The sequence below is a fragment of the Pogona vitticeps genome, chromosome Z (genome assembly GCF_051106095.1).
Source record: "Pogona vitticeps strain Pit_001003342236 chromosome Z, PviZW2.1, whole genome shotgun sequence".
In the NCBI taxonomy this organism is placed as follows: domain Eukaryota; kingdom Metazoa; phylum Chordata; class Lepidosauria; order Squamata; family Agamidae; genus Pogona; species Pogona vitticeps.
In genome coordinates this window covers 610,102-633,356 of record NC_135799.1, presented here as the reverse complement: position 1 = coordinate 633,356, position 23,255 = coordinate 610,102, and the positions used below count along the sequence as shown (strand labels likewise).

The 23,255-nt window shown below is 45.7% G+C and overlaps 1 protein-coding gene and 1 long non-coding RNA gene across 2 annotated transcripts in view; both read right to left on the bottom strand.

Moving 5' to 3' along the window:
- The window catches only part of LOC144585086 (uncharacterized), a 58,374-nt gene that overhangs the window by 22,294 nt on the left and 12,825 nt on the right, over nt 1-23,255 (bottom strand). The window lies entirely within an intron of this gene.
- On the bottom strand, nt 453-21,954 carry LOC144585052 (uncharacterized). Its single transcript, XM_078382497.1, is given in 3 exon segments — nt 453-3,336; nt 3,339-5,828; nt 7,189-21,954. Coding segments are annotated over 2 exon segments (2,562 nt in total). The 5' UTR covers nt 7,189-21,954; the 3' UTR covers nt 453-3,264.

The following is a 23,255-nucleotide window of genomic DNA, read 5'->3' as shown; positions in this document are numbered from 1 at the left end:
TTAACAGAGGGGCTGAACCTGATAATCACTAGGGACCGCGTCTGGCTCTTAAGGAGTGGCTTTACCAGTTCCACACCTTGCATGGCTGAGCAGGAAGGGATTCAAACCATGGTCTTCAGTCCAGTCCATCACTATCCACTACACCACATGGGGTTCCTAAATCCCAATTGTCTATGTCAGATCACCGCAATCCATCCATCGAGGAACCGCCAACCCGCCGCCATCCTTGGTGCAACCTCCAGGCAGCCAGGAAAAGGGTCCTTCTGGAGGCCTCCTCTCCCCTTGCGGCCCCTCACCTGGCAACAAAGAGACGCTTCCCCATGCCCATCCATGGGGCGCTCTTGATGATGGGGTCCGGCTAGGGTTGCCAGATACATGGATACCAAAAGGAGGACATAGGATGAAAAAGAGGACAGAGGACGTATGAAATATTTCTTTTGAATCATTCCAGATTAATCCCGCAATCAATACAATTTTATTACAATAGCTACCAATAAATTCTCTTAGTGAACTGACCAAGAAACAGTAAAAAATAAAAATAAATACAATGAAGTTTTTTTTTCAAAAAACCAAAAAAAGAGAGAGAAATTAAACAGCCAATTGTACAATTATTACCTTATAAACTTTATTAATTGCACAACATATTTCTCGGGGAAGTCAACTTTTCGCAGATCTTCATTAGCAATCATATCTACATCAAACTGTTCACAGGTAATATTCTTCAAACTGGACTTCCGATTGGGAGCAAAGCAAATAAATCTGAACCCACCCTGGCCCAGCTGCAGGATCCCCCAGCCAGTTGCACTCTGCACAGGCTCAGAGGCATGTTTGCTAATCTGGATGCCCAAACAAGGCTCCGGTGCAGATTGGGGGAAAGTGGCACTGGGCAAAGCCAAATGAGGCAGCCTCCCCTCCCGCGAGGGTAATCAGTTCAAGGCTGGGGAGTGTGGGTGTTGAAGTCCCCAAAAGGGACTTTCAACACAAACAGTCCAGGCGCTCACCTTCCCATTGATGCCCTCAGGCGCTGCTTGCTCCTGCCTGGCTTGGTGGGCGGCGCTCCACTTGCACTGCCTTTCTGGGCTCCATGTGGGCTGGGCAGGCATGGCGGATTGCCGAGCAGCAGCCACCATGGTGAGAGAGACCGAGGGCTGCATTCCGGCACCAGTGGCAGGTAACGGGTGGCCAAGTGCAGGAAAAAACAGAGAGGGGGTCCTTCTACCTATCCACCTCTCATCCAAAATTATAAAATATTAAAAAGCCAGACATTTTAAAGGCTTTTATCTTTGCCTGCCAGACTGAGATTAGGCTAAAAAGGAGGACATGTCCTCCTTTTGCAGGACATCGGGCAACCCTAGGTCCGGCCTGGTTGATCTAGGGTTGTAAGCTGCCTGGCCAAGACGACAGCATGCCCGGAAAGGTGTATTAAAAAGAAATGGGCTAAATCACAAGCACGGTCAGTCTGGCCCCGGTGGGACAAAGGTCCAGAGGGGACTTGGGGGGGCCAGGACAAGTCTGGGAAGGGGGTGCAGCTCGGCCTGTGGGGCCTCCCAACAAGTGGGGCGAGGCACTGGCTTGCGTTTTGGCGTGCGCTGTGTCCCGGTGAGGGTGAGCTTGTTAAATATATCTATATATTGAGAGAGAGCGAGAGAGCACTCCTGATGAGCGAAAGCATGAGGAAAGCCTCTCGCCTTCCCCGGACAGCACATTGGAGGAAGGCAGGAGCTGTAGAAAACATTGGCCTTTTCCCCCCACTTCTCTTACGCGGGTCTGTCTCACCGCGGTGGAAAAAAAGATGAGAAAGGCAACCGAAAGAGCGGCGCCAGCTGCTCCCTCCTTCTTGAAGAGGGGCTGAGAGGGGCTCTTCCATGCTCCTTGGTCGCTCTGGGCACCCCTCCCCTCCCCAGGTGTCCCTCCCATCAGTTGAAAAGCCCCCTCCTTGGGATCGTGCAAGGGAAGATTGGGGGTTACCAAAACAAAGTGGGTTGGGGAGAGGGAGAAGGACTGGAAGGGGTGGAGCCCCAAAGGGGGGCAGAAACAGGAGAGGTGACACCCATATGGGGGTTGCAAGAGCCTCGTGATTCCTTCCCCCCCCAACAGGGTCTGCCAAGCATTTCACGAGCCCTTCACATGTTGGGACACGTCCAAGGAAGCCATGGTTTCCAAGAACTCAAGATCTGCTCCTGTGGCCTCAGCCTTGGCAAGAACATTAGAATCTCCCAGGACAATAAACCTCGGGGACCTCAATGTCAACGCTGAGACAAGGACCATCAGCTCCGAACTGGAGAGTGCTGGGTCACAAGAAACATGGTAAGCCAGCATCCTCCCTAAGCTGTCCCTGGCTCCCACCAACACATAGAATGCAGAGAATACTTGTCAGATTTGTGGATGACAAAAAATTTGGTGGAATAGTGAATACCCTGAAAGACTGAAACAAAACATGATCTTGATACGCCGGAGCACTGAGCTAAAAACTACAAATTTGGAACAGATCTTAAAGCGGTCATTGTGCTAGCACCAAGAAAACAAGGCAGTAACAACTAGAAGCCAACATGGATTTGTCAAGTCCATATCATGCCAAACTTATTCGATCACTTTTTTTTTGATCAGGTAACCTCCCAGATAGACAGAGAAAATGCTGTAGACGTATTCTGTTAACTTCAGAAAAGCTTTTGACCAAGTGCTCCATGATCTTCTAATTGGTACACAGTTGGTTACAGAATTGTACTCAGAGGATGATGATTAATGGCTCCTTCTCTAACTGGGAGGAAGTCACAAGTGGGGTAACCCAAGGCTCAGTCGTGTGCCCGGTGCTTTTCAACATTTTTATTAATGATGTGGATTGGGGATGCAGGGGATGCTAATCAAAATTGCGAATACAGTGGTGCCTCACTTAAGGATGTTAATTCGTTTCAGTAAAATAGCTGTAGAGTAAAAACATCGTAAAGCGGTAAAATAAAGCAAATTGAAACACATTAAAAAACGTTTAATGCGTTTAATGCGTTACAATCGGCTGAAAAACTCACAGTCCAACGAAGATCCTCCATCTAGGGAGTGCCTAGCTAACTACACCAGAGCACAGAGTGCTGTCCTCTGAAGATGCCGGCCACAGAGACTGGCAAAACGTTAGGAAAAACAACCTTCAGAACATAGCCAAAGAGCCCAAAAAACCCACAACAACCACGATCTGAGAATTGTCGTGGATCACAAGCTAAATAAGAGCCAACAGTTTGATGTGGCTACAAAAAAGGCAAATGCATTTTAGGTTCACTGTGTTCTTCGATGGGAACTCAGGGAACTGATCTGACTGAAGCTCTTTCCACATTCCATGCATTTATATGTGGTTTCTCCCCAGTGTGAGTTCTTTGATGTGACCTAAGCTGACCACTCAAACTAAAGCTCTTTCCACATTCCATGCATTCATATGATTTCTCCCCAGTGTGAATCCTTTGATGTAACTTAAGGTGACTACTACGACTAAAGCTCTTTCCACATTCCATGCATTTATATGGTCTTTCCCCACTGTGAATCCTTTGATGTAACTTCAGGGTACCACTCTGACTAAAGCTCTTTCCACATTCTATGCATTTATATGGTTTTTCCCCAGTATGAGTTCTTTCATGTTTCCTAAGGTCACCACTCTCACTAAAGCTCTTTCCACAGTCCATGCATTTATGTGGTTTTTCCCCAGTGTGGGTCCTTTGATGTCTCCTAAGGACACCAATATTATTAAAGCTCTTTCCACATTCTATACATTTATGTGGTTTCTCCCCAGTGTGAATTCTTTGATGTAACTTAAGGTGACTACTATGACTGAAGCTCTTTCCACATTCCATGCATTTATGTGGTTTCTCCCCAGTGTGAATCCTTTGATGTAACTTAAGGTTACCACTAAGACTGAAGCTTTTTCCACATTCCATGTATTCATGTGGTTTCTCCCCAGTGTGAATCCTTTCATGTGACCTAAGCTGACCACTCGAACTAAAGCTCTTTCCACATTCCATGCATTTATATGGTTTTTCCCCACTGTGAATCCTTTGATGTAACTTAAGGACACCACTAAGACTAAAGCTCTTTCCACATTCCATGCATTTATGTGGCTTCTCCCCAGTGTGAGTCCTTTGATGAAACTTAAGGGCAGAACTATGACTGAAGCTCTTTCCACATTCCATGCATTTATGTGGTTTCTCCCCAGTGTGAATCCCTTGATGTAACTTAAGGTGACTACTGCGACTAAAGCTCTTTCCACATTCCATGCATTTATATGGTCTTTCCCCACTGTGAATCCTTTGATGTAACTTCAGGGCACCACTCCTACTAAAGCTCTTTCCACATTCTATGCATTTCTGTGGCTTCTCCCCAGTGTGAGTCCTTTGGTGAAACTTAAGGGCACCACTCTGACTAAAGCTCTTTCCACATTCCATGCATTTATGTGGTTTCTCCCCAATGTGAGTCCTTTCATGTGACCTAAGCTGACCACTCAGAGTAAAGCTCTTTCCACATTCCATGCATTTATGTGGTTTCTCCCCAATGTGGGTTCTTTGGTGTAACCTAAGGTCACTACTCTGACTAAAGCTCTTTCCACATTCTATGCATTTATGTGGCTTCTCCCCAGTGTGAATCCTTTGATGTCTCGTAAGGTGACTACTGCGACCAAAGCTCTTTCCACATTCTATGCATTTATATGGTTTTTCCCCAGTATGAGTTCTTTCATGTTTCCTAAGGTCACCACTCTCACTAAAGCTCTTTCCACAGTCCATGCATTTATGTGGTTTTTCCCCAGTGTGGGTCCTTTGATGTCTCCTAAGGACACCAATTTTATTAAAGCTCTTTCCACATTCTATACATTTATGTGGTTTCTCCCCAGTGTGAGTCCTTTGATGCAACCTAAGGGTACTACTGTGACTAAAGCTCTTTCCACATTCCATGCATTTATGTGGTTTCTCCCCAGTGTGAATCCTTTGATGTACCTTAAGGTTACCACTAAGACTGAAGCTTTTTCCACATTCCATGCATTCATGTGGTTTCTCCCCAGTGTGAATCCTTTCATGTGACCTAAGCTGACCACTCGAACTAAAGCTCTTTCCACATTCCATGCATTTATATGGTTTTTCCCCACTGTGAATCCTTTGATGTAACTTAAGGACACCATTAAGACTAAAGCTCTTTCCACATTCCATGCATTTATGTGGCTTCTCCCCAGTGTGAGTCCTTTGATGAAACTTAAGGGCAGAACTATGACTGAAGCTCTTTCCACATTCCATGCATTTATGTGGTTTCTCCCCAGTGTGAGTCCTTTCATGTGACCTAAGCTGACCACTCAGAGTAAAGCCCTTTCCGCATTCCATGCATTTATGTGGTTTCTCCCCACTGTGCGTTCTTTGGTGTAACCTAAGCTGACCACTCTGACTAAAGCTCTTTCCACATTCCATGCATTTATGTGGTTTCTCCCCAGTGTGGGTCCTTTGATGTAATCTAAGGGCATAACTGCGAATAAAGCTCTTTCCACATTCCATGCATTTATGTGGTTTCTCCCCAGTGTGGGTCCTTTGATGTACCCTAAGCTGACTACTCTGACTGAAGCTCTTTCCACATTCCATACATGGATACATATTCTCCCCTGCATACAGTTTCTCGCCTTCATGTGTTCTTTGATGCCTACTGAGGTGACATGCGTTTACGTGGTTTCTCCCCTGCTTTATTCCTTTCATGTGAAGTCCATGCCTGGTCATTCCTATTTTCAGTTCTCTGTTTTCTTGCTTGATCATGAGTTCCTGCCCAGGTTGCCCCAGATGTTGCTGGGCAATTCTTCCTCTCCTGTTCTTCATCATCTGGTAGATTAGAAAAAGAAGACAAACAATCACTTCCAAAATCTGCAGGAATAAGGAATGAGGTGTTCAGTTTCCACCTGAGTCACAGAGTAGGAAGGAAACCCAGCCAAAAAGGTGAAGGAAGAGAAACAGGGAGGGGATGATGCCAGACTGGAGGATATTCCTTTCAGCTTGAGGTTGGATGGGCTCTTCAGTGAGGGACCTTTTGGAGGGAGGAGTCATGAAGGGAGGATCATTTCCACATCCAAGTAAGTACAGTACACAAAATTCAAAGTATATTAACTTTTTTTCTTCTCAAATTCTCCCCAATGATTGTACTTATTTTTCCAGAAAATTAGAAAGGAATTTCTCAAAGTTGATTAAAGAGGAAACAAATAATTTAATTAAAGGATTTTTAAAGCAAAAATGAATAACAAGGGGGTGAAAGGACAGTGTTAGAAAGGAAGTGTAAAAGTGGATGAATGCAGATAATTAGACTCGAGAACTGGAAAAGAGAAAGTGGTAGATGCTGGGAACTGACAAACTCTGCAGAGATTATTATTCAGAGGGCGAAGAGAAAGGAAAGGTCCACGAAAGGGATGGCATGTAGAGTTTATAAAATGCTATTACAGGTCATCATCAGGAATTTCTGAAAGCAGGATAGGAAGCAAAGATGGTCAGGGAAATAGATACAGTGGTGCCTCGCTTAACGAGCGCACCGCATAACGACGAAATCGCATAGCGATCCGTTTTTTCAGATCGCTAATGCGATCGCTTAACGTCTTTTGAATAGGGCTCAATTCGCTTTGCGAAGACCGGTAAGCGTTTCGCTTACCGATCTTCGCAAAACGAAGCCCGACAATCAGCTGTTCGGCGGCCAAAATGGCCGCCGGAAGCGCGGAAATGGCCGGAAATGACCCAAAATGGCCGCGTGCAGCGTTTTCGTGCCCTCGTTAAGCGAGGCGAGGGCGCGAAAATGGCTGCCGGCCATTACGAAGCTTCGTTGAACGGTGAGTATTTGGCCCATTTGGAACGCATTAAACGATGTTTAATGCGTTCCAATGGGCTTTTCTGTCCCGTTTAACGATGCTTCAGCATAGCGAAGGTTAATCCGGAACGGATTAACCTCGCTATGCGAGGCACCACTGTACTTAGTTAATATAATCTTAGAACTGCAAAGCTAGAAGGTAAGTGAACTCCCAATTTCTGGCTCCAGAGCTAGGAACTTAAACCAATGTCTATGGAAAGAGGGGAGGGAAGAATTTGTTAAATCACAACTGTGAGAATAAAAGCAAAAATTTAAACATTGAAATTCAGAAGGTATTTGACCCCAGCTAAATTAAATATTACAAATTCTAAAGGCTGCATATTACAGTAGTACCTCGGGTTACAAAACCAATGTGTCCTCCAGGACATTACGTAATGCGAAAAATACATAAACTGGAACGCGGGTTGCCATAGCGATGGTGGTGGTGCTACAAACCTCCAGGCACAGTGAAACCTCCTTCACAAAGTGAAAGAAACGGGGAAAAAGACTATTAAATCAAGGCATTATTTTGAATGGATTTCGTTTCGTAAACCAGAAATTATGTAAACCAAGTTGTACATAGAACGAGATACTACTGTACCTGAAAGGTATTGTTCTTGGAAGTGCTACCTGTTAAACACACAGGGGCAGGTATTTATTTATTAAATTTATACCCCACCCATCTAGGCCAAAGTCTACTCTGGCAGCTAACAATAAAAAAGGAATAAAAAGAATATAACAAAATAAAAAACAACGATAATAATATAGTTCAAGATGAAGAGGAAAAAATTCAAGTGATGACAGGAGGGAAAGCCTGCCTAAAGAGCCAGGTCTTACGTTTGCTCTTAAAAACAGCCAGCGAGGGAGCCAGACAGATCTCAGAGGGGAGACTATTGCAAAGGCAAGGGGCCACTGACGAGAAGGCCAGGTTTCTTGTTCTTTCTCTCCAGGCCTCCCTCTGCATTGGGCCCTTCAGTCACCCTTCCTGGCTAAAACGAGTGATTTGGATAGATCTAGGTGGGAGGAGGCGTTCTGGTAGATATTGAGGTCCTAAACCATTTAGGGCTTATGTCATCATTAACACTTTGAAATCAATGTGGAAATGAACAGGCAGCCAATGCAAGGCATCCAGAGTGGGGGAAATATGCTGATATTTTCTCGTCCCACTGAGAAGTCTGTCCACCGCATTCTGCACCATTTGAAGCTTCTGCATCAAACTCAAATAGCCCCACGTAGAGCGCATTGCAGTAGTCTAATTTCGAGACTGCAAGCGCATGGAGCAGAGTGGTGAGTACCCCAACATCAAGATAGGGACACAGTTGGACAATCCACCACAGATGGAAATAGACAGAGCAGATCACTGGGTTTCCATGGTGAGTGTCGGATCCAGATAGACCCCCCAAGCAGCAAACCTCATTCTTCATGGTGAGAATCACTCCCCCAAAAGAGAGGGAGTTTCCCAATCCACCAATGGAGGGACCAACCACCCTCTGGAACTCCATCTTGTCTGGGTTCAGCCTCAGTCCATTCTCCTGCATCCATTGCAGTACAGCCTCCAGGCAGCGCTGAAGGGACAGAACAGCATCCACTGTGGTTGGAGAAAAGGAGATGTAGAGCTGGGTGTCATCAGGCAGGCAGAGCTGAGGGGTCTCTACACGTGGATGAGATGGTGGTGTCAAGAGAAGGAGTTTAGATTCATCTGGCACTCGGGAATTTTTTAGAACAAGGTGGGCTTGGAGAAGAGGGATGGACTTCACTTGAATGAACTTGGAACTGAACTGCTGTCACATAAAATTAAAAAGGTGGAAGAGCATCTTTTAAACTGAATCCCGGGGAAAGCCAACAGGAGCCGAGAGGCGTTCATTTCGGGTCCCCTCATCCCTGTGGAATGAGGGTGGAGAGGATAGAGAACCACAAAGTGATGATAGTGTAGGAATTAGGACTGGGATTGTGATGGGATGGAAGGAGAAGCAAACAAGCCACCCTTCTTGGGGGACCCGATAGGCAGGTGCTTTTATGCAAATGCCCAAATGAGCAAAGATAAGACAAATGGAACATTTTATTCATTTTAACTTTTTTATTTACTAAACTTTTATTTGGAGGGTAGATATAAGATTGGTAGAGTGGTGTCAAGGAAAAATTACAGGCCTGAGCAGAATGGAATGTATTAATGAGAATCCATGATGATCAGGTGTGCTGAAGCTGAGTCAGGATGACTCAGCAGAGCTGATGCAATCCAGGGATGATGCAACTCATGGATGATGCAATGTATAATCTGATTGGTCCTGTATATGTATATTTGTGTTAGTTGTACAGTCAGTTGTATCTTCCTGCTTGAAGATCACTTCTACACGTTATGCTGCCAGAATGCTGTAAATGCTGCTGTAAATACACGTTGCTGAAGGAAATGCTGCTGGACTATGTGTGAGTTATTCCTGGACTGCCTGAACCGTGAATTACTCTGCTAAAACTGTGATTATCGCTATAAACACTGACAAGTGGCCATAATAGAAACCTGGTGGGATTTGGAAAACCAATGGGATACCGCAATCCCAGATTATAAACTCTAGAGGAGGGACAGGGAGGGGCATGTTGGAGGCAGGGTGGCCATCTAGGTCAAACAAGGGGTAGAATCCAGCAGAAATGGAGATGGATGATGGGTCTGACTCCATCATAGAATCACTGTGGGTTAAACTGCCAGCACCAAGGAGCAATGTGATAGTGGGTTGGGGGCTTGCTATCATCCTCCAGATCAAAAACTTGAGAGGGAAATGTTGGGAAAAACTTGAGGGGGAAAATTGATAAGTGGATAGAAATCAGGGAGGTGTCCAAAAGGGACAGGATCGTAATCATGGGGAACGTCAATTATCCTCACATTGACTGGGCTCAGGCGTGCTGTGATCAAGAAAGAGAGACCGGATTTCTTGACATGCTAAATCACTATGTCTTGGAGCAATTTCTCATGGAGCCCACCAGAGGACAGGTGACTCTGGATCGAATATTTATTTATTTATTTATTTTATTTATTTATTTTATTTCTATCCCGCCTATCTGGACATATTAGCCCACTCTAGGCGGCTTACAATAAAAGAAACAATATAATTTTAAAACATTGCACCTAAACTAAGATAGAAATCAAAGAAAGATATAAGAAAAGAAAAATCGTCAGGAGTTTTCTGTTGGGAAAGCCTGCCTATACATCAATGTTTTTAGTTGTTTCTTAAAAATGAATATCATGTCAGGACCTGGTTAGGGGCGGGAATGTCACTGAGTCCCTAGAGAATAATGACCATTCTGCCATCTCTTTTCCCGTGCATGTTGGGGGGAGAATGTCAAGGAAATCTGACACAAAAACCATTGATTTCTGAAGGGTGGACCTCCCTCAGATGAGGAAGCTAGTAAGAAAGAAGTTGAAAGGGAAGTTTACAAAAAAATTCTCAAGAGTGCATAGTATTTTTAAAACAACGGTAGTAGAGGCCCAGTGGAAGTGTATACTGCAAAAAAGGGGGGGCTCAACTAAGTCCAAGAAAGTGCCGGAATAGTTAACAATCAAAGTTACAGAGGACTTAATGGGAAAGGAGGGGTCCTTCCATAAATGGAAATCCTTCCCAGATGAGGAAAATAAAAAGGAACATAAATTCTGGCAAAAGAAATGTAAGAAGATGATAAAAATGGCAAAGAAAGACTTTGTGGAAATTATGGCCAGCAATATAAGGGGGAATAATAAAAGCTTCTTTAAACACAATGGTGCCCCGCATAGTGACGTTAATCCGTTCCGGATAAATCGTCGCTATCTGGAAACGTCGCTATACGGGGCAAAAAACCCATAGGAACGCATTAAACTCCGTTTAATGCGTTCCTATGGGGCAAAAACCCACCGCTAAGTGGAAATCCTCAATCCAGCCGCCAGTTTCGACGCCTCGGTAAGCGAGGAATCGGCGCAAAAACGCTGCGGGTGGCCATTTTCTTCTTCTGGTGGCCATTTTGAAACCGCCGATCAGCTGTTTGAAAACATCGCAATTTGAAAATCAGTAAGCGAAACGCTTACCGATCATCGCAATGCGATGTTTTGCCTATTTAGAACATCGCAATCCAATCAGTTTTTTGATCGCAAAATCTGCATCGCTATGCGGATTCGTCATTAAACGGTGCGCTCGTTATGCGAGGCACCACTGTATTTTAGAAGTAGGAAACTTGCCAGAAAAGCAGCTGGCCCTCTGAATGGTGAGGGAGGGAAAGGGGAGAGAAAGGGGGACTTAGAGATTGCAGAGAAATTAAATGAGGGGGTTTTTTTTGCAACTGTCTCCACGACAGACGACTTTGGGCAGATTCTGCTTCCCGAACGGCCCTTCTTGAGTAATGAATTAAATCAGATACAAGTTACTCTACTGAAGCCACACGTGTCACTGGGAGATCCTCTCTGGAGGACTGGAAATGGTCAATAGGAACTCAAATGGGAAGGAGCCTTTTTCCAGCAGTAGAGGTGGCAGAAGCCTATAAAGTGATTCACACCTTGGTAGAATTTGTATATAAGACTTCAGGAGCCATAGATCTCTTGGAGAATGTCTCTATGAAAACACAAGCAAAATTAAAGGCTGAAGAAGTTTTCCTGAAGAATATGGTTTTGCAAAAGAGATTAGCTACTCATAGGATGCTCCTGCATCATGGCGGCCTGTGTGTGTATATAAATCAAACACGTATGTACCAGGATGCCTCAAAAGGAATAGTATGGGATCATTATTTGTTAGCAAGTTCTAAAGTCTGTGATTAAGGGACAAGTGTTAGGACCTTCAGATTTCCATCACAAAGTCCATTAAACCACTTGATAAAAATAAAGCATTTGATGGATTAATGGAACATCTCCACTGGCAATTAGGACAAACTCCTTCAGCCCAAAGGTGCTGCAATCCCTCAAAACAAAGAACTTGGGTTTGATCCTGATTGTAGTGAACATACAAATCCACCATTTATATAGGGAATATAGGAAGACTGACTCTGCCCAAGATTGGCACAAATCATTAGGCATCCTTCAGTCTCGAAAAACGATGGTAACATGCTCTGTATGGAGGTCTTAGAACAGCATCTACTGTGGCTGAGAAGGCCAATTCGAGAGTGACAATCCCTTCCACACTGAAGACAAATACAATCTGTCCCCTGTCCAGCTCCTTGATCTTGCTGCTTTTGTGACTTTCTCTTTGCCTTGGCCTACTGGACAAGGGTCTCTTCAAATTGGGAGAGGCCATGATGCACTGCCTGCCTCCAGGCTGAACACTCAGATGTCAGGGTTTCCCATCTGTTGAGGTCCACTCCTAAGGTCTTCAGATCCCACTTGCAGATATCCTTGTATCGCAGCTGTGTTCTTCCTCTGGGGCGATTTCCCTGTGCTAATTATCCATATAGGAGATCTTTTGGAATCTGACCATCAGCCATTCTCAAGACAGGCCCAAGCCAACATAGACGTTGCTGTTTCAGTAATGTATACATGCTAAAAATTCCAGCTTGTTCTAGGACTACTCTATTTGGAACTTCATCCTGCCAGGTGATATTAAAAATCCATCAGAGGCAATGCATATGGAATGTGTTGAGCTTCCTCTCCTGCGGTGCACAAAGGGTCCAAGACTCACTGCAGTACAGGAGTGTGCTCAGGACACAGGCTCTATAGACCTGGATCTTGGTCTATGCCAACAGCTTCTTATTAAGCCATACTCTCTTTCTGAGTCTAGAGAGCATAGTAGCTGCTTTGCCAATACATATATCCAGCTCGACATCTAGAGAGAGTGTGTCAGAGATCATTGAGCCGAGGTACACAAATTTATTTATTTATTTATTTATTTGTTTATTTATTTTTATTTATTTATTTATTTATTTGATTTATATCCCGCCCATCCGGTATATTCTACCACTCTGGGCGGCTTCCAACAAAACACATATACATTGAATGACACAAAAGCATTATAACATAATCAATAACAGAAACAGTGCAATATATATATTAAAAATAATAATGGATAGCAAGAAAGAAAAAAGAGTCAAGTGCTGACAGGAGGGAAGGCCTGGATGTACATCCATGTTTTTAGTTGGCTTTTCAATGTGCCCAAAGTGGGGGCAGCGCAAATCTCTCATGGGAGGTTATTCCAGAGGCGAGGAGCCACCGCTGAGAAGGCCCTGTTTCGTGTCTTTTCTCTTTGGGACTCCCTCGGCGTCAGGGTCCTCAGCCTCACCTCCTGGCTCGCACGGGTGATCCGGGTAGATCTTGGTGGGAGCAGGCAATCCGCCAGGTATCGAGGTCCTAAACCGTTTAGGGCCTTGTAAGTAAGCATTAAAACTTTGAAGTCAATGCGGAAATGGATGGGCAGCCAGTGCAGCATGGCCAGAATAGGAGAAATGTACTGGTGTTTTCTCACTCGAGTAAGGAGTTGGGCCGCTGTATTCTGCACCACCTGAAGTTTCCGCATCAGCCTCAAAGGCAGCCCCACATAGAGCGCATTACAGTGGTCTAATCTTGAGATTATGAGCACATGCACCAAGGTGGTGAGCGCCCCAGTGTCAAGGTAGGGCCGCAGCCAAGCCATCCGCCAAAGGTGGAAAAAGGCGGTACAGATTACCAATGCCACCTGCGTTTCCATGGTGAGCGTCGGATCCAAGTGTACGCCCCACTCTTCGCAGCCAGGGTCACCCCCCCAAATGAGAGTCACCCAGGCTGCCAGCAATGGGGGCCCCCACCCACAGAACTTCCATCATGTCTGGATTCAGCCTCAGCCCGTTTTACTACGTCCATTGCAGTATGGTCCCCAGGCAGCACTGAAGGGACAGTACGGCATCACCTGCAGTTGGTGAAAGGGAGATGTAGAGCTGGTTGTCATCCTCATACTGATGACACCATACCCCTTGATGTCCCCTCCCAGAGGCCTCATGTAGATGTTAAACAGCATTCGGGAGATAATCGGCCCCTATGGAACCCCACAATTGAGACTCCATGGGGCCGAGACACTCTCCCCAAGCTGTATTCTCTGGGGACGGTCCTCCAAGAAGGAACAGAGCCAGGCAAGTGCCAAGCCACCGATTCCCAACTCGAAGAGCCTCCCCAGGATACCATGGTCGACAATATCAAAGGCCGCCAAGATGTCCAGGAGAACCAACAGAGACGTTTTGCCCCTGTCGGCCTCCCTCTACAGGTCATCGTACAGGGCGACCAATGCCATCTCTGTACCGTGGCACGGCCTGAAGCCCAACTGATATGGGTCCAGGGAATCTGTTTCATCCAAGTGTGCCAGAAGTTGATCAGCGACCACCCTCTCAACCACTTTGCTCATGAAAGAAACAGTAGTGACGGGCCTATAATTGCCAATTTCGTCCACCGCCATATTAAGTTTCTTATGGGCCTAATGAGTGTCTCCTTGAGGGCAGGTGGAGAGACCCATTTATTATTGCAGTGGCCCATTCTGTTGTTTTCGGCCTGGCTGCTTTGATTAGCTAGGCCAGGCAAGGGTCAAGGGAGGAGGTGGTGGCTCAACAGCGATCAAGCACCATGTCCACAGAGACAGGCATCACAGGCTGAAAGTTACCGGGCAAGATGGAGCACTGGACATCTCTGCTCGACTCACTGTGTTCAAAAAAGGAGAGAGCTCCCAGCAGATGGCCTCCACTTTAGATTTAAAGAAAGCTGCAAACTTGTCAGGTGAAAAACTAGGAGGAGGCCCATCACCCGAACCAGTTCCGGATAGGTCGCACACTATACGGAATAACTCCGCCTGCTGGTTTGATGCTTCGCTTATCCGGTTAGCGAAGAATGATCGACATGAAGCCTTTACCTTATTCAGGTAAAGGTTAGTTGCGACCTTAACAGCTATCCAATTATGATCCATTGGGTTCTTCCTTTATCTATGCTCTAGCTTTCTCCTAAACTGCTTCATCGTTCAGAGGTCCTGGTTAAACCAGGGCACTGGCTGAGCTCTACGGTAGAAAGGGCGTTTAGGCACAATCGTGTCTATGGCCCTGGTGGCAGTGGTGGACCAGCTGTCAACCAGAACGTCGACAGGAACACTAGCCAGGTGAGCCGTAACACCTCTCATGGCATCCTGGAATCCAACCGGATCCAGTAGTCTTCGAGGGCGGACCATGAAAAAGGGTCCCTGCTCCCTGTGATGGGGGAGAGCCACTATGAGGTTACGCTTTATTAGGTGGTGATCTGACCATGACAAGGGAGCTGACTCAAGGTCAGTCACCATCAGACCACACTCACTCCAACTGGTGGAAAAAAACCAGGTCCAATGTGTGACCACCCATGTGGGTGGGTCTGCTGACATGTTGGGACATGTTCAAGGAAGCCATAGTTTCCAAGAACTCAAGAGCTGGGCCAGAAGCCTCTGCCCCCGCATGCACGTTGAAATCACCCAAGACTAGAAGCCTCGGGGATCCCAACAGTGCCGCGGAGACAAAGTTGGCCAGCTCTGGAAGGGAAGTGGCTGGGTTGCAGAGAGCGCGGTAGACCAGCAAAATCGCAATACCATCCCTGGATCCAATCAACACATGGAGTGCCTCTAGTCCCGGCTTTACCACCGAGGAGCGCCTAGTAACCTCCAAGCTGGATTTATAAACAATGGGTACTCCCCCTGCCCCACCAGTCTACCCTGATGGAGGACCCCTTTCTCCGCCAATCCATGGTTATGCATGCCAGGTCTGCATCCTCCTCCAGGATAAAATCATGAATCACCTGAGTTTTGTTGGATACAGACCTGGCATTCAACAGCACCAGGGTTAGAGTGGAGGGCTCGCTGGGCTGGCTACCTCGATACTGAGGGTTGATCACAAAGTCATGAACAACCTCCAATTCTTGCGTGGAGATGGTAATAGAGGGAGGTGAGTCCACACACTGGCCCATGACTTGTGTTTTCTTCAGGCTGATTGTTAGTCCAAAGTCTTGGCAGGCCTTGCTAAAACAATTCATGAGTTGTTGGAGGTCTTCAACAGAGTGGGCAACAATGGCTGCATCATCTGGAAAGAGAAAGTCTCATATGCATTTCAGTTGGACTTTGGTCCTTGCTCTCAGTCTAGAGAGATTAAAGAGCTTTCTGTCTGATCTAGTCCGGAGACAGACACCTTCTGTTGCTGTTCCAAAGGCGTGCTTCGGCATGACAGCAAAAAAGATCCCAAAAAGGGTTGGTGCAAGGACACAGCCCTGTTTCACTCCGCTTCAGATGTCAAAGGGAACTGATGTTGAACCATCAAAAACTACGGTGCCTTTCATTCCCTCATGGAAGGACCTGATGATGTTAAGGAGTCAAGGTGGACATCCAATCTTGGGAAGTATTTTAAAAAGGCCATCCCTACTAACCAAATGAAAGGCCTTTGTGAGATCTATGAAGGCCCCAAAGAGTGGCTATTGTTCCCTGCATTTCTATTGCAACTGTCTGAGGGAGAATACCATGTCAGTGGTGGATCTATTAGCTCGAAATCCGCACTGTGATTCTGGATAGACTCTGTCTGCAAGCAGCTGGGGTCTCTTGAGCACAACACAGGCCATCAGCTTCCCTACAATGCTAAGAAGAGAGATGCCACGGTAGTTATTGCAGTCACCCCTGTCTCCTTTGTTCTTGTACAATGTGACAATGTTTGCATCCTTCATGTTCTGTGGTACTCCACCTTTCCTCCAGCAAAGACGAAAGAATTGATAAAGTTCGGTGGTGATGATCTCTTTACAGCACTTCAGCACTTCAACAGGGATGTTATCCTTTCCAGGTGCCTTGCTGGAGGCTAGGGAATCGAAGGCCGCTTTAATTTTTGCTAAGGTTGTTTTGCTGCCCAATCTTCCAAGACAGGCAGGCACTCAATGTTATTTAATGCTTCTTCGGTTACTACATTCTCTCTGGAATATAGCTCAGAGTAGTGCTGCACCCAGCGGTCCATCTGCTGTGCTCAGTCCTGGATGATCACGCCTGTAGCAGACTTCAAGGGAGCTGATTGCTTCTGTATTGGACCTAAAGCCTGCTTGATACCATCATACATTGATACCATCTAAAGTCAGAATCCAGAGTCAAATATACAGCATAGTCCACGGTCAGAGTCCAGAGTCAGGAACACGGTTCAAGGAGCATGGATGCAAGCCAGAGGTTTTGACTTGTTGCTTCCACAAAATTCTGGCTGACTAGGAGCTGTTTTTATAGCAAAACAGCCCCTGAGCTGCTGGAAACCTTTCCATCCTGTCAGTACTCAGGGCTGATTGAACGGATGTTTCTGTGGACAGTCTTTGAGTGATCCTCTGACCTTTTGGCCATGTTTTCCCCGAAGCCTGGCCGGAAGCTGGTTTGCTGGGGAAGGAGAATCTGGAGGTGAATCAGGTGTTTCTGTTTACTCAGCATTCTCCTCAGCCCCAGTTAACCCTTCTGGTTCCAGGTCTTCAGCTGCACTTATGACACCTGGGCCCGGGAAAACAATAGGGGACCTCTCTGAACTATTAGATGCCAAGAGGCATGGCCCTAAAGTAGTGCTGGAAAAGGCTCTGCAAGCTAGCCATCATGATAACAACACCTTTTCTACACGATCTTCCTATGGTTCAGTTCAAGTTTATTGTATTAGCTAAAAACCATCACAATTGTTTAAAATACAGATATGGTCAATTAAAATCATGATAAAACCACAGACATATAAAATAATAAGAGACCCCTCATATCTGAGAATCTCCCACACAATTGATCGCAATGGCTTTCAGAAAATTAGGCCGAATATTTCTGGCTGCTTTTGCGAATAGTGCTGTTCAATACGTAACATAAGGGTCACAGTCCAAGAGTAACCTGACCACCTTTATCTGAGGGCTTTCCTCCTGTAGAGCAGCCAAAATGTTACCCAGGAGCTTTTCTCGGGGGTTCTGATATAGCTGACAATAGAGTAAATAATGGAGAACATCCTCTATCTCAACTGCTCCGCAGATGCACAGCCTTAGATGTTTAGGGACATTCATGTACCTGCCATCTAAGACAGCAGTTGGCATGGTTTGGAAGCGGAGTTCTGTGAAGGCAGTTCTCAAGGAGGCAAAAGTAAGTGAATCTAGGTATTGCGCCCTTGAGTGGTTTGTTTTCAACAGACGGTACCAGTGGGAGAAATCTGAAGAGTGGATTAAGACCAGGTCCTGGTCGCTATCCAATTTATAGAGCCAATCTCAACATTCTTTTAACCTCTGAAAATAAAAATGTCTATAGAGAGGGATTTAGATTTTAGTAGGTTTTGAGCTGAAGTTGTCCAGCCGCCATTCTTCCATTGCTCTATCTAAAGTTGCCCTGGCTTTATTGTATTAGCTATACATACCTTTCCATCCTGTCAGTACTGTCTAAGATAAGATCTTCCTATGGGCTACCAGTCACTTTGATTGAAGAAGCCCAACTCAACATACCGATGCTCACATACAAGCTAGCGGTCACTGTTTCGCTGCCTGCCTCTTCAGAACAAAAGGCGCTGCTTTTATCTTGTGCAGATTTGCCTTGCCATATAATTCCTGGTAAGATAGATGCCGGAAACCTGAGTATTTTCCCGGTACAGCTCTGGACTTCCTCTCCTACCACCATAGCTGCGAGATCGATTGTTGCAAAGGTATTTTTTCTGCCGCCGGATTCAGTGACATCGGTACTGAGGCAGGGCTCAGGAAAAGCTCCACACGGCGGAGGCCCTTAAATAGGAGCAACCTCTTCTAAGACACATTCAGCCTAGTACAAGTCCCTGGAACACACCTATTTTTGTTATAAAAAAGAAATCAGGCAAGTGGTGACTGCTTCAGGACCTGCGAAAGGTAAATCAGAGAATGCAACCTATGGGACCTTTACAATGTGGCATGCCTAATCCAAACATGATTCCACAGGACTATCAGATAGCAATTATTGATCTTAAAGACTGTTTTTTCAGTATCCCCCTGGCTCCAGAGGACATAGAGAAATTTGCCTTTACTCTCCCAGTTCAAAATAATGAAAAACCCACTCACTGTTTTGAGTGGAAAACTTTGCCACAGGGAATGATGAACAGCCCCACTTTATGCCAACTTTTTGTTGGCAATGCCTTGCAACCCTTTCGAAAAGCTTTCCTGGACATGTTGATATGGACGATATTCTGATTGCCAGGACACTCATCGCAGATTTTCATCTGGATTTTTTGCATTCTACCTTGTCTGCCTTCAGACTATGCATTGTGACTGAAAAACTTCAACGCACTTCGCCTTTCAGATATCTTGGTCACAAGTTATCTCAGACTGCTTCTGTTCCTGTTATGCCACAATTGTGTAATCCAGTCTTTTACGCTGGTCCAACTTCAACAGCTTCTCAGCAACATCAATTGGGCTCGCCCTTTTTTAGCCGTGTCCACCCAAGAGCTTTCACCGTTGTTTTCCGCCCTCGCGGGACACTCATCTCCAGCAGACATTATTCCTGTGACTCCTGCCATGAAGAGGACTCAACTTGTTTCCTCACGACTTCGTCTCGTCTCTGTTTATCGCTGTCCTGACGCATCATGTCATCTTTCCTGCATCATTTTGTCTACACTGTCACTTCCAACTGCAATCCTCTATGTTCCAGACACATCGGATCACATCGCTATCACTGAATGACTTCATTTACCACACACTCCTTCACGCAACCTTTATCCCCATGTTAATGCAGTAGTGGATCTTTTTGTGAAAGCTAGACTCCGCTGCTGACAACTTTCGGGTTTTGACATTGACTCTGTTTACTTTCCTTTCCCACAGGGCGATGTTGAACAATTGCCAGAACTTTCTACACCATTTCAAACTGCATTTGCTGATTTCTGTGGGACTGTTCTACCTAATCCTCCCAAAGACAAACTTTTAATGTTCCTTTCCTGTGTTTCCTATTCTCTTACAACTTGCTTTTCTCCACAGCCTCTTCAAGGAGCACGCACTGTTTTTTCTGATGGCTCTTCCACTTGTGGTGTTCTTGTTTGGCAAAATGACTCTGGAGCCAGGACTTCCCATTTCACGGTACCTCAGACATCAGCCCAGTGTTCAGAACTAGCCACTGTCATTCTTGCGTTTGAAACTTTTGCTCATGATTCTTTTAATCTGATTGTTGACACTCAGTATGTCTTCAAATTATTGACGCATCTTCTGAATTCGTATTTATCTCCAAACATTGATGATGCTTTACTGTGTCTGTTAAATCACAACTTCTTTTACAGAAACACTATCTTCCCTGTTTTGTTGCCCACCTTCGCTCTCATTCAGGTTTACCTGGATTTTTGACAGAAGGAAATGCTGTCGCTGATGCCGCACTCCGAGAATCTGCCTTTCCTCTTTTTGACAATCCCATTGACTCTCACGGAATGTTTCATCAATCTGCTAAATCATTGAGCAAGCTATTTTCAATCCCCATGTAACATGCTCGGGATATTGTTGCTTCTTGTCCCTCCTGTGCTAAATCTCCATTGAACTTTCTCTTTGATGCTGTCAATATTAGAGGAACTGAAGCCAACCAACTGTGGCAAATGGATGTCACGTAAGTACCTGCTCTCAACCCTACGTATGTCTAAACTTCACTTAACTGTGGATACCTTTTCAGGATTTATCTGGGCCACTACCGTGCGTGGAGAAACTACACGACATGTTATTTAGCACTGCATTTGTTGCTTTGCTGTCATGGGTCGCCCACATGAACTCAAGACTGACAATCGTCCAGCATATTCCTCTGCAGCCTTTTCTGACTTTTGCACTCAATGGAACGTCAAACTCAAGCATGGCATACCTTTCAACTCCACTGGACAAGCAATTGTTGAATGGGCTCATCATACTTTCAAATCCTTGCTTCTCAAACAAATGGGGGGGTAGAGGGTCCCAACTGCAGATATTCCTACCGTTGTTGCCAAGGTCTTATTTACATTAAATTTTCTGCTTACCCTTCATAATAGGTCTCACTCTCCAGTTGAATTTCATTTCAGATCTGAGGAACAGCCTCCTCGTCCTTTGGTGTCATTCAGACAGCCCCCAGATCCTGAGTGGAAGGGACCTGTGCCACTGATCACTTGGGGACGTGGATACGCTGTGATCTCCCTTGATAAAGGACCCGTGTGGATTCCTTCAAGATGCGTCCGTCCATGGTGAAGCACGTCTCAGGCTGGTTTACAGGACTTTTCTTCTTCCTCTTCCTGATGTGCTTTTACAGTTTTGTATATCATTGTGTTTTCCTCCTCATGCTAGTGTCCAAGCCTCACGTGTTGTTGAAAATGAGTTCTTAAAAATGGCGAATGACTTAATTAATACTACCGATGAAAAGGATTGTTGGATGCGTGCACATTCAACCCATGTTAAGGCTTGGCCTATTGGGCCCTTTCGTTTCCTTAATGTTTCTGATTGGGCAATGTTTCTATATTCTCTGAAAGCGGTACCATTTCTCAAATTCAAATCCCTAGTCTGATACTTTTAGTCTCCCCCTTTTTTGTGGCCCGTTGCCCCAGTTTGCCTGGAAGCGCTTAATGGGTCTATATCTCTGGGTTCCTATCCCAACTGCACTCTTATCCTCAACCTGCCATATGGCGAGGTAGATTGGAATACAACTACACAAGACTATGGTCATTTTGCCTATCTGCCTCTTTGCCCATGCCATGAAACTCAATGTGTTTACAAAGCAGGTCGTGCTGTCACATGAAAGAAAGTGGTTTCTTGGGAGTGTATAGGCAAGACAGGTTGGCCTGGTAACAGGACACGATGGCGGGGATCTATGTCTCTCAAAAACAATGACTATTTGTTGTTTAAATCTATGGCTTAGCAGCGAACGGACATAAAAAGGGGTTATGGTCTTGAGAATTACACTTACGGATTGGAGAAGGGTATCTTTTTTGTTTGCGGTTTTCCTGCTTACAAAGTCCTTCCTGCCTCTTGGCAGGGCCGTTGTACACTAGCCTCCCTGGGCCCGTATAATCTTTATGTCGCGCATCATGCTTCTATCTCGACCGCTAGAAACCCATATACAGTGGTGCCTCGCTTAGCGAGCGCACCGTATAACGACGAATCCGTATAGCGATCCCCTTTTTCGGGAGCGCTATACGGAGCACCCAATCGCTGCACTCGCATTGCGACGATTGGGGAGTCCGGCGGCCATTTTGGAGCCGCGTTTGGCGGCTCCAAAATGGGCGCCGGATGACCCGAAATGGCCCCGCGTGGTGTTTTCGCGCCCTCGGCAAGCGAGGGGAGGGCGCGAAAACGCGGCGCGGGGCCATTTTGGGTCCATTTTGAAGCCGCAAAACAGCTGTTCTGCGGCTTCAAAACGGCCGTGGACAACCCGAAATGGCCCCACGCGGCGTTTTCGTGCCCTCCCCTCGCTTGCTGAGGGCGCGAAAACACCGCGCGGGCCATTTCAGGTCCATTTTGAAGCCGCAAAACAGCTGTTTTGCGGCTTCAAAACGGCCGCGGATGACCCGAAATGGCCCTGCACGGCATTTTCGCGCCCTCCCCTCACTTGCCGAGGGCGCGAAAATGGCTGCCCGGGGCCAGGAAACTTCTCTAAGTGGGAAGTTTAGGGCCGATTTGGAACGCATTAAATGAAGTTTAATGCGTTCCAATGGCTCTTTACTTCCCGCTTAGCGAAGATTTCACATAGCGAAGGTTAATCAGGAACGGATTAACCTCGCTATGCGGGGCACCACTGTATATATAAACGCCGTCACACCCTTACTTCGGGAGAAACAGCCGTTATGGATATAGCTAGTTATTTCATTCCTTGGATTACAGGAGCTAATACTGATCTCAAGCTTCTGGCTATATCCAAGGATATAGAACTTTTAGCCAACGCTTCCAAAGTAGCCATTAAAGCTTTGCAAACGGAAACTGGCCAATGTTGTTGCACAAAACCGATTAGGCCTTGGCTTCCTTTTTCTTTGCAATGGCGGTTTATGTGCTTCGCTTAACCAGTCCTGCTGTTTTACATTAATAAATCCGGTTTAATAGAAGAATCCATGGAAAAAATTCAGGCCGCTGTTGATGATCTTCGCGCTAATGACGATGGCCTCCTAAGTAACTGGAGCTGGCTATGGTACTGGTTACCGAATATTTCATGGCTTCACACATTGATTATATATGCTGTTGTCATTTTTGTGATACTTATTCTTCTTTGCTGTTGCATTCTATGTATCCCTTCACTGATTTCTACCTTCCATGATTGCTGTCAACCACGGTCACCTGTTGGTCTAACACCTAGACACCTTTATCAAATTAAGTACCATGGCTTACCTTCAATTCCTGCTAAAGATTTTGAGGATGTTTATAATTGAGATAAGATGATCCACAAGAAATAAAATAAAAAGTGTGGGGATGTGGAAAATACTATGCATACGCATATGTTATTATATTCGTTTGTTTAATTGCTGTGCCATTACCTAAGTGTCTAATGTCATGTACACATAACTGCCTGTTGTATAACCATACTGCATTGCGA